The sequence below is a fragment of the Strigops habroptila genome, chromosome 6, assembly GCF_004027225.2.
Source record: "Strigops habroptila isolate Jane chromosome 6, bStrHab1.2.pri, whole genome shotgun sequence".
Taxonomy (NCBI): domain Eukaryota; kingdom Metazoa; phylum Chordata; class Aves; order Psittaciformes; family Psittacidae; genus Strigops; species Strigops habroptila.
The window spans coordinates 55799133-55811486 of NC_044282.2; the positions used below are offsets into that span (position 1 = coordinate 55799133).

A 12354-nucleotide genomic window follows, 5' to 3' on the forward strand; every position below is an offset into this window, starting at 1 on the left:
ATACATATGAACCTTCTGGACTAGGCAGCTTGCAAGGATAAATATTTAAAATATCCAGAGATACGAAGATTCCTCTCTAGAGCAATTGGCAATGCGGTAAAAAGGTTCTTTTTAGGGAACCTTTTTTTCCTGCAGAGGTAGAATTCTGCTTGCTTAGGTGATACTTATAATTCAGTTACACACTGCTGCTGTATTGCATGATTTATGTTATGATTACATGTAGTATTAGTTGAAAACTTATATTTTCATGTTTCTGGCCCAAGTCCTTTTAACACAAGTGTAACATTTAAAGTTGCATAATTACTGGGATGTGCATGCACTGCAAGTTTGAAATATTCTGTAGAGACTTTGTCTACCATGTAGAATATGGCAGCAGTCATTTTCGGGGAAGCTGTTGCATGATTTCTGACCCATTTGGCAGGATTGGAGAACCGTGTTAGGGAAACTTCATTTCCAGTTCTTTGTCACAGCCTCCCACCCTTTCTACCCCTTTTTGATTCTTCCTTTCCCATGTTATAAGACAGATCTTTTCCAGTGATTAAAACCAAAATGTTGGAGAGCAAGGGATGACTGTTGGGCATCTTGAGGCTCTGCAAGTAGTGGACGCCAAGCAGAGAGACAAGAAACAGTAGAGTTAAAGTCAGTAAAGAGTGGAATATAACTGTAACAATGAGATGGCATTTGAATTTAGTTAAATTATAAAACTGTCATTAGTAGCAATACTTCAGTGCATTGTTACTATGTTGCCTGTAGTTGTTGGTGCTACCAGGTGAGTATTAGAGTATATGAAATGGTAATGTTGACTGTAAGCAGCAATGTCTCTCAGAGATTGTTCCTAAGAAGAAACATGTTGTATGGGATATGTACTGTAAGTATATCTTAAGATAAGTGTATGTTGTGCTTCAGCTTTCTTCCTCTACGATGGGGTAGAGCTTAATTTATTTATGATTTGTGAGGTCCAGAGAATGAGGCAAAACACATTAGCATGAAATATGGCTGTTTGAACTTTAATGACTGTGTCATGTGTAGCTTTAACTATGTTGGCTTACATTAGGAAAAGGAAATTTTAGGACACTGCCTTCTGATATTTGGCTGTGGAAAATCCTCTGAGGTTTTTGTTTGTAATAATATATAATAGTGAATAATCAACAACAAAAAACCAAACACTCCAAGGATGAGGAGAAACAGGAACCTGCAAGTTCACCTTTCTTTCAGGCTGTAATGTATTAGACAAAAAGATGTCTGTGAGCTCTACAGCTGAAGACAACCATGGCAGTAAGAACCATGCAGGTATGTTTTTTTGTCCACTGTAGGTATCAGCAGCTATGAGCATTCCTTTCTGGCAGAAGATTCTGCAGCGATTTGGCAAGAAGTGTGCAGCATGTGGGATTTCGGTAAGCAAATCCTTTGAGAGAAAAATCTGCTTGTGCTCACTTCATTTGACAGCTGGAGCCGCTTCAGGATTTCTTTCAAGTGTTTATAACCTCAAGCTACATGAAATTTGCTCAGTTTCAGAGTTCGTTTTAAATCATTATACCAACTTTCAGACAGATTCCAAGTTTCCAAGAGAAACTTTTGAGAAATAGATTGATGCTGAAGGGAGGCTCCAGTTTATTTAAGAATCTTTGCAAGCTCTGCATTTGTCTGCACAAAGAAGTGAACTCCAGTGAGGTTTTGTCAATCTGAGGCAACACAAATCTGAATTTATAAGTTATGTGTTGTACAAAGCTTGTTTTGTCTTTGCATATGGTGCCGAGTTGACCACATCTGTAATTCAGTGTCAGAGGAGGAAGCAAGGCTGTTACACATCCTTCACCAGAAACATGAGAAGGCAGGGGTGTCCACATGCCTCTGAACAGAGATGGACATGGACAGTTATTAGTGAAGTAGAGAAACAGGTGACCTGCCTGAGAAAAGAAGCCCAGTTTAACTATGAGACAGCTCTGCAAAGCCAGCTCAGTGAGCCTGACCTCACCTCTGATGGATTATTTTAAGTCCTTCGCTTACTGCAGACAGCAGCAATTTTCTGTCATCATCCTCAGTGAGTCATTGTGTAGGCCTGTTCGTCCCTATTTTTTCCCTGTTTAACTTCAATTACTTATGAAAGAGGAAAGAAAAATTGTCTGCCTTGTGCACAACAAAGCATGAGGACTTGGAAAATCCAGCCTGAAGCTGTATGTCAAAATCTGAACAAAGCTGAAAAATTTGGGTCTGGTGACAATTATTGAATATAATTGAACAGTTATAATTTTTGAAATTAAGATGTGTGTGTTGGAATGACTTCCAAAGAATCAGAAGTAACTTTAAAACCCGAGTTCTAAATATGCTGAATTGTTATGTGTTTTGAAGTAGGCATCTGGAAACCAAGCCCCATCTTCATTTCTTTTTACCACTTGAGCAAAGAGAATTGCCAAAAGCAGTACTGGACCACTGACTGGGCCAGGGAATGCAGATTTCCTCCTTAGGAAATCTCTGTCTACTTGGCTGCAAAATAAGCTTTCTTCAACCAACTTGGCTCTGTAAATTTAGTTTAACATGACTGGAAAGCCTGTCAGCACCTCTGTAAACATGGTTTAACTTAATTTTACAGTCCAGTTGGTTGACTGTATTATGGTCTAAGTGGGGGCTGGATTGAAAAAAAGTAGTCTCTCTATTTCACCTTGTAGGTGTTTCTCAAGGGACTCATTGTGTGCTCAGTGATGGATTTTGTGTCTGGCAATGCATCGCAGGGGCTTCCTATACTACTACCTTGTGTGATCGGTACAACTAATCTGTTCTCTCACTGTGAAATAAAATCACATCATTTAAGGCTCCTATGTTTGTCATTGGGGGATGTCCTTCTGAAAGGGAAGGAGACAGGGCAGAAAACAATGGGGTTTTTTCCTACAAAACTTTACTCAGCTTTCAGGGCGAAAATATAATTTGAAACTCAGTTTGGGGGGGGGAATCACACTGTTCCAGACTAATTTTTCCTGTTAAAGTGTTTCTATGTTGAAGAGACCTTTGAAAGAGTATAGAAGGCAGGGTAAGCAACAAGAATCTTGGCTTCCTTCACAAGAGATGACCAACAGTCTAAGTACTGACTAAGTATCTGAACTTCCCAGAAGTTTAAAGCTTAGACTTTCTGGAAGTACAGGGTCATACCCAAGGAGAATCCTTGATGGCATTCTTCCCATGATCAGGTTGGAGCACAGGCTGGAGATTATTCTCTTCTGCTTCTGTGTGTTGTGTTCATTTAGATTGTCTGCTCTGCCCTCATGGGGCAAACGTTGAACTTAAGATCAGTAAGTCACTCAGCTGGTGACTGGAGGTGAAGTTGTCATGAGAAATTTTAAGTGTGGCAGCTTTTTGGTTCATGGTTTTGACAAGGTGTCCAAAAGAGGAAGATCGTTCTCTCTCACAACTCTAGCTTCCATCCTAGCCAATAGTAGCTTTTGACTGTGGGTTTTGGAGGATTTAGTAAAAAATGAAAGCAAATCCAAAAATGTCACCAATCTTTTCACCTTCCCACATATCCAGTGTTTTTTATTTGCCATCTATTAGCACTGTGCAGCATGGAGGCACATCCTTGGATGAATCGTGGCTGTGCAGCCCCTTTTCCCCTCTCCCATTCCCATTCCATTCCCTAGCTGCACCTTTTCCTTATTTGCCTTTCAGAACATGCTGCTGCCCAGGCCAGTAGCACCTTCAGCATCCCAGAAGAGTCACTTTCCATAGTGCTATCAGGGAATAGATGGAAGACACATGATAATTGTAGGATATTGTTTATGACTCGGAGGGCAGCAGCTTTGTGACTAGGGAGCAGGGTGCCAATAATGGAGTATTTGCTTTACAAATAGGAAAGAAGGAGATGCATTAGCTGTTTATTGCAGCAGGAACACTGCCCCAGTGATTCTGCTACCATTGCACAAGTAAGACTTTGGGGCATTGTAGCCTCAGTCCTCTGGGCCGTGCTTCTCTTTCAATAGAAAATTACACTTACAATGATGATTATTATTATCAATCTAGACTTTTGTTTAAGTGCTTTGTTTTCTGGGTGGGTGCCCCATGTGAAGCATAAGACCATCATAAAATTGCTTATAGGCAACATAAAATCTTGTATTGATGGAGTGCTCTCTTGTGGTGAAATAATGATTTTGCTACAACATTGGGCTAATGCAAGGAGTATCTGTGCTGGGAACCTGCAGTCAGGAAAGGTTATTTTCTGCTTCCTTAGGTGAGGATCAAATGCTTTAGATGGGAAATGCATTTAAAATATAAACATAATAGATTAGACTCCAGGACTCCCAGAATCACTTACCATACAGTACTGTAAATAGCAGCGCTTAGGGGAATCATTCTCTGTGAAAGCTCTTCTCATACCTTCAGCTCCCGAGCTGCAAGTATAGAGGATTGGAACACTTAATGTTAAACTAATCCCCCATCATTAAAAAGCCCTGTAGATAAGCCCCTGGTTCTAAATTCTACATGTGCTGTGGCCATGGTTCACAAGCGTGGGAGATGGAGCATGTGATGGGTACGGGACAGCAGGGCTGTATGCATTCAGTCAGCATTTAAAAGAGTGGATTTTCACTCCTGTAAGCCCATTGCTTCAAGCTGAAGTTGAGGAAATCTGGTGGCATATCTGGCTGTGTGGAATGGGAGTAAACCACACTGCCTTCTTGGTTTTAGTTATTACCAAGTACCTAGATTGCTTTAAAGTGGTCGTTGGAAACAAATGCATAAGCAAACTCTTCTTCATTCAAGACCCAAGACGATCTGCAAAATGGGATATTTACAGTTTAAAATTACTATTGAGCCCCTGCCCCTCTCCTTGAAATGCAGTGTGATGATGTTTCAAGGTTTTGTCTCTAATAGTAAATTAAATAGTTCCACTGGCCTAGAATAGAAACTGGTGTTTGGTCATCTCTCTTACTAAATTGGCAGAAATATCTAAGCACAAGCTGATGAGCAATCTCCTAGGAAGAATCTGGCCACAGGCTGGGAACTAGCCCACTTAAGCGCTCTTCAAAAAGTATTTATATGGCAACACTTCTTTTGGAGACTACGAATGTTTAGGAGTATGAATGTGGCCAGGGTCTGCCAGTTGGCTTCATGGCTGATAAATGGGCTCTTGGGACTGTTTAATTTACGAGTGCAGTTATAGCCCTAATACTGCTAACAGAAAAGGCACTACCATGGCTTGTCCTGTTTGTCTCTGATTCTTTTGGATAGGTAAATACAGATTGGCTGAGGGCTCTCCAAAATACTGAAGTATTAGGCATTGCTATGTGTGAACTGTTACATAACGCAATCTTGTGTTTTGAAGGAAACAATCTTTATACCATTGAGCAGTGCATACTGTTAAGTTAGATGTACTGTTTTTCTTCTCCCTCAGTGGATGATTCCTTTTGCAGTCATGCTAGTCACCATTCCAAACCTCATCCTGGCTTACTTCGTGGCCTTTGTCTCTGGTCTGAGCATCGCAGCATCTCTTCTGTTGCCATGGTAAGAGAATTTTATATTTGAGGTGGGGAAGAGGTATATGTCTACATTGCATGTATATGCTACCGCATGGAATTTGGTTCCAAAAGAGACAGAATTTGGCGAGAATCACTTCTTCCAAGAATCTTTTTCTGCTTTTATAATAGATGCTATTTGCAATAACATGACTTCGGTTGCCCTGTTGTTAACAGATTGCATCTAATGTAACTGTAGTGGCTCTTTGTACATAAGAGTATGAAGATGAATCGATAATCTGAGAAGCTATAGAGCTTGTGACAACAGTAAATCAGATGCTTAGGTTTGGTTTGTAATAGAACTAGAGGAATGATGAATTAGATAAATCAATTAATGCTGAGCAATTAAGAACATAGCATAAGCATAACTGTGTATCTCTGCTTGAGCAGTCAGTCCTCTCTTATAGATCAAATAACACAAGGATATGATTAAAAGAAACTGACAATTCAAGGTCCTTGGCTCTTGAAGACTGAAAATATGTGGGGAAAAAAACTGCTTAAGGATGAGCAGGATGGGACATGTCCTGTCCAGATGAAATAATTATTACTCAGGTCAAATTGACCAGAAAGTAAGATGGTTGCTGAGAGCACTGTTTTGCATTACTCATTTGCACAATGCCCTAAAAACTCCAAGAGATCGTGGAAACATAGTTTGAAATAAGCTGTCAGACTACATAAGCTTTTCTGCACAGAGGGTGAGAAGCCCTTTTTTTCCAGCAGTAAATCATGACATATACTGGAAATAAAATGTCAATTCACAGTTCACACTTGAACAGCTTCCATTCTGATTCCCCATTACCAAATTCAGTTTCTTTGAAGTAGAGAGAGAATAGGCCTCATTGGTTTCTGAAAATTTTGTTAGCTTGTCAAAAGAGTTATTTCAGAGTAAAACTGTTCAGAGATTGAGTCCCTTGAAATCTTAAGGAACATGGGATTTTGTTGTTCTTATTTTTTTAATATCACGACTTCTGATTGGAATGACTGTCAGTCTAAAGAATTCTGTCACCTCCCAGCAAGTGTTCGATAGTTTTTCGGTGGTTTTCTACTTTGTAATATGTGGCCATGCATTTCTTACATGGATTTCTACCTTCCTCTACAGCAGCAGGAGTTTTAGAACTGGATTCTTTTATGTGCGTGCCTACATCAGTCAGATCTTAAAAAAGGAGAAGGGTGTACTCTTTCAGTAATTTTAGACTTTGAGAAGAGATTTTGGCTTGAGTTTTTCTTTTATCTTGCTCATCTCTAGGTCAATGCTGCCTGATGTTGTTGATAACTTTCGCCTGCAGAATCCTCATGGAAAAGGATATGAAACTATTTTCTATTCTTCTTATGTTTTCTTTACCAAGATGTCAGCAGGAATTGGCTTAGGAATTTCTGCAGCAGGGCTGGAGTAAGTAACACTATGTTTCCACTTAGTGGATCTACTGTGAAAGCATTCTGAGGTTACTCTGCCTTTACCCTGTGGAGTTAATTGCCTTTTTGCCCTGAGCCTGAAAATGTCAGCAGCTCCAGATGGCTGACCACTAAAGATGGGATTGTTATCTAGGCCAGACCACTAAGCATTAAGTCGCCTGCCCTAACATGTTTCAGTTCAGAAAGACCTGACTTCTCTTTAGATTTTTCTTCTTTCCAGATTACTCCTGTAAATTTTAGTGGCTTATATGAATAAAGAACTAAACCTGAAAGCTCAGCATATGAAGGTCCCACATGAGTGATACAGCTGCTTTGTGCATTTCCTGTTGCATCTGGGTTGGACTACGTATACAAGCTTGTTAAGTCTTTATGTGAAGTGGAGTGCTTTCAGGGGTGCCTAGTGGCCTGTTCAGTGTGAAAGGATCACCAATTCCTGCATGGTTTTAGGGAACTGGATGCCAGTCAGAGTCAGGAACAGTCTTTCTAACAGCTCTGCCCATCACCTAGACCATGTCAGTTTGGAAGATGCTTTGTGTTCTCCTTCCACTTCTGCCTTGTCTGTTCTGACTAGACAGTCAGGCTGAGAAGTGGTCAGCCATCTTCTGCCCTACTTTCATGCATGACCTAGCAGAAAGCGCCTTTGTAGCTTCTACAGCACACAAGCACACAATAAACACTTGGAAGGAAACTTGTCTGAAATATTTTCTAGCCCTTGGCTCCAAGTTAGATTTTGGTAACCAGAATGTTTTGCTTCAGGGCCTTCAGCTGAAACTGCTAAATAATAGGCAGTGCTTGGCTGAACATTTTGGGTTTAGGAATTTTAGATGCTTACTGCTAACACCCTCAAACAAATCACTGTTCACCCATTAGCCCCTTTTCAATTGCATTCCATTTAGCTCCCAGCAATTTCCCAAGGCAGATGTTGGTGGGAGAACACAGAAGACAGAGTGATGCCGAATGAGCTGTAGCTTTCACAGATGCATGTTCAGAGGAAAATAATCTCATTCCACAAATTGGGAATGGGAATTTGAGTATATCAGCAGTTGTGGAACTATATGGAAACCCTGAATCAATGAACTGCAAGTGTTTACCTAACTCTAAGCACTTGAGTAAATTTGTCTATCTTGAGAAGAGTGCTTAAGGGTGTGTTTAATTTAAAGTTAATTATTGCTATTGAAATTGGTCAGATTACTTGCATACTTTTAAAGTGGAGCTTAAATACTTTGCTGACTATTAATAGGAAACACATAAAAGAGTGATTTCCTTACATGGGATTCCATGCTTCTCTTAGTAATTAAATGTTACATAATGAGAAAATACAGAGGTAATGCAGTTATCTGAAATTGAGCACAAAAAAGAGATTTGAGCAACAAGATTTGAAATGTAGTGGGGGGGGGGAGGAAAAAACAGAGAAGTAGGAAGAAATGGGAGAAAAGTCTTGAAGAGTGTTGGGGGAAAGAAGGGAACCTTCAGATGAGCAACTCCCATTTAGCTTTGGACATACACACACACCACTGTTGTTTCCATTTGTTTAGGTTTACTGGATACAAGCCAGGGACATGCAGACAATCCAACGATGTGATCCTTACACTGAAAATCCTCATTGGAGCAGTCCCTGCTATCCTCATCCTTGTAGGTTTATTTATACTTCTTTTCTACCCAATCACTGAAGAAAGCCGGAGAGAAACAAAGCTTGCGCTTGAGGTGTTAAGGTGGGTTTGAACTGGCAGCAAACAGCAGTAACATCACTACAGCAGCTCGTTGTCATACTGGGCAAGAAATTGTTAGTTACCAACATACACCTCTATATTCCTCACAACAAAACAAAATAACACTCTGTTAGCTGAACTATGCAATGAATGGTACCATTATGTGCTCCAGCATCTTATTTTTGAAGTGTATACTACCTGCTTAGAGGGCTATTTGTTAGATATGTCAGATATATTTTACTTTTTCTCTGGTGTGGTGCACAAAGCACTATTGCAGTAGTATTTCAAGCCAGAAATGAAGAATATTCTACGTAGATAAAATACAATTTACTTGCGTATAGAAGAAAATGGAATTCTTGACTGCATTCTTAGTGCTTGTGGCATACAAGAAACATCCAAACCATTTTAGAGCCGTAGGCGGGAAAGATTGTGGGAGAAAATGAAAGGACAGCTTTGAGCTGTTCTTTCCCTTTTTACCATATTGCTGTACCTTCCTGTCCTTTCTTCCCTCTCCAAAGAAAATCTTGCGTAGCTCAAAATCATCCACCTCTGTCAAATGAAGGCTTGATATGCTGAGAACATAAGTAAGAACAGTCTATCCTAGCAGACTGATGGATTAAATATCAAAATATGCTGTTACTCTGTCTTGTTTTTATTATCCCAAGTTACTGGAATTGGAAACGGATTTCCATGCTAAGGGAAAAATTCCAGGGTATGAGCATGGGTATCTGGGACCAGTTCATTGCCCGACGGTATCTAGGATACCTGCATGGGGTTGGCAAATATGCCACAGGCCTCTCATGCACCAGCCGCTTTCTTGAGAGGCAGCTGCAGACCAGAGAGGATAGGCTAAACCATCTAAAACGGGGCTGTTCCCTCTGATTAGGTACTTCAGCCACTGTTCAGAACAACTGCGCCTTGCTGGTGGTGCTCGGTTGTTTGAGATTGCCAAACTGTAGTTCGGTTAGTTAGCAATAAAAGCCAGAAGTCTGTTCATGTATCATTTGCTCTGCTTTTACCAGGAGGAGCCATCAAAGCACAGAGAACCTGGACAAAGAGGACACCTCAGTCTGAAAGCTCTGAATATGATGACTTTCCAAATACAGTCTCACATCTCACTCTGTGAGAGTCTCCTAGGTCATTTCTCTGCTCACATTTTATCAAACAGGATAAAGGAGGATTCTGACACAGTCAGAAATTAAATGAAGAGAGAACACCACCGTGCAAAAGAGATATCTAACTCCATGTACTGTGCTAAAAAAAGACATTACAAATGTTCAGGAACGTGAGCTGTTGAAGGCTTGGGGTTTTTTGTTTGTCTTTCAGTGATTAATGGAAAGCTGTGATCTCACTGCAACAGGAGATTCTATGGACTTGTAGCTCAGGGAAAAAGGTGTAAATATTATGCACCACCCAAATTTTAACTCGTGTGATACATTTCACTCTTAGAGGCTGGGATGGATTTTGAACATAATTTCTGCTTATAAATTGCACACTAGTGTGTTTGGAAAGCACTTGGGAATACTAAAGTGTACTAAAGTTAGGATTTATTTTGTTTTGAAATGAGGCAAATCACTGATGCAGACATGTTTTGAGGAATTTCTCACAGTTCTACTGAAAGAGATTTTGATGTAATTTATAAGTTGCATACATAAGTTTATAACTTACATGAGTTTATAGTTTTTATAAGAAACAGAACCTTACATTTCCCATTACTGGAGTTCTTTGCTTCTGAAACCTGTAAACTGATCTTTGTCAGAGAATGAGTACGGAACATTTTCAAATCACCATCTTCACTCAGGATACCCACAATCAGTAGTACCTTCCCAAAATTCTGAGAATAAAGGCCATTCAATTTTCTGGCCTTTAAATAATCATGATAGTCACCCATTTCTCATGTGATGTAGGCTTTGTGCCTCACAAAACACCATGACATGGCTGTTAATCTCATCTTGCACAGTGTTTTATAGTAATTACACCTGGCTTTTAAATGGTGATTTTTTTTCAGTTGGGGATGTCATCATGCTTTAGATACATTACCTGAAAATTCATTTCTGCTATAGATTCTGAACCCTGCTGATTCTGAACACTGTTGAACCTATTTTATAGATGAAAGACCTACCTAACCTCAGGCACTTTCTGGAGCACTTCAGTTCAGACTGGTCATTCCAGGTTTCTTCCATAGAGAAACAGAGACCTCCAGAGGCTGGCTCCAAGCTTAAGCTAAAATGATTGGACTCTGAAGACATATCTATATCTAGAGGGGAGAGTGATGAATCCAAGAGTTGAAGGCTCATTCGCCTTGAAGACATTAGCACTATGCAAGATGAGACACGAATTTACAGCTCACTGGCTTCATTCTCTGAGTATGTGGGAGGGTGCCTTTACTTTGTACTGAAGTGCCTTTGGCTTGCTGCTGCTTGGGAGCACTTGCAGCGAGTGTCACTGGGGACAGTGACCACAAGTAATTCGCTCAGGGCCATCTGGGAAGTGACTCACAGTGCTGGGACTGGAAACTGAAAGCTTTACTGAAAGAAACTGTGAAGTATAATCAGTGCGTCCACTGCGTGTCTCATTAAGTTTAATTCTGAAACCTTTTCAGGCAAGTTTGAAGTCTAAGGCCTAATGAACTGTCCTAATTCAGCAAAACAATTATGAGTGACCTTTTAAGGATATATTTTGAGTATGTGTGGGTAAAAGTTAACTGTGTTTAAGACTTCTGCTGAATTGACATCAAAGACTGGGTTTTTTTTCCTTGTTTCGGTTCTTGGACGAATCAAGATTTGTATGCCTGGGGCATATGTGTTTACAACAATAAAAACCATAAGCCTGTTTACAATTTTGAGTCTGATGGAATTTGAAATAGCAGATTTACTGCACTTTGAAGTAGGTAAATTATGTAGTAATCTCACATAGCTCCAAAACATCATAGAAAACAGCTTTGGGGGTTTGATTTATTCTGTAATATTTGTGCATTTCTGAATAGCCATCTTTAAAAACAACCAGAAGTCCCAGTAAAGGCTGTTAATGTTTTTAATGCGTTATGTTTTCAGCTGCTATAAATCTGTAGCTACAAGGCAGTGGATCTGTGTCAGTTTATGTAAGTCGAATACTTAGCCCAGTGATAAAAGGGTTGCAGAAACTGCTGGCTGTGCTTGATTGGAGTCATTTCAGTGTGGCTTAAGATAGTATTTCTAGATCAGTTGTGCAATTGCTTCTAAATTGCACAATGCCCTACCTGAATTCAGTCACTTGTAAGGTAAACTTGGTTGATTGTAAACTGTTTTCTTCTGTTCCACAGAGACAATGTGATACTTAATCTCACCAAGATGTACTCAGTCCTCACTTTGTATATGGTATCGATAATGGGAACTGCCTAAATAAAATGGAAAGCCTCCATAGATGAATTTTATCTTTTGAACATCTCATTATTTTATTTATCAGAGTCATATTTTTGTTAAGAAAATGAATGTATTTTTGTAAGTAAAAAGAATGGAAGAGTAAGTGCAGGGTAAGATTGTTTTAATTTTTATTATTTTTTCAGGGCTCAGTGTTGGTGCTGTAAAATGAATGAACTTTGTTCATCTCCTTGTCAGTTTCAAATGATGTGTATGCCTCCTGTACATTCAGGACATGTGACTGAAGGAAACAGATTCTTACATTGACAACCATTCAGATTAAATGCAAATCTAATGTAAACCTCCTGCCTGGCACTGATTGGCAGTAACAAGGGC

At 39.8% G+C, this 12354-nt stretch overlaps 1 protein-coding gene across 3 annotated transcripts in view; it reads left to right on the forward strand.

Moving 5' to 3' along the window:
* The window catches only part of MFSD2B (major facilitator superfamily domain containing 2B), a 34605-nt gene extending 22481 nt beyond the window's left edge, over window positions 1-12124 (forward strand). For 2 of the 3 annotated variants that reach the window (XM_030489162.1, XM_030489160.1), the window contains 5 exons: window positions 1314-1394; window positions 5378-5487; window positions 6745-6888; window positions 8447-8623; window positions 9643-12124. In XM_030489162.1, coding sequence (XP_030345022.1) covers window positions 1314-1394; window positions 5378-5487; window positions 6745-6888; window positions 8447-8623; window positions 9643-9694 — 564 coding nt within the window. In that variant the 3' untranslated portion in view covers window positions 9695-12124. The remainder of the gene's footprint in view (window positions 1-1313; window positions 1395-5377; window positions 5488-6744; window positions 6889-8446; window positions 8624-9642) is intronic. The other variant, XM_030489161.1, reaches the window with a different exon arrangement.
* Window positions 12125-12354: the final 230 nt, after the last annotated feature.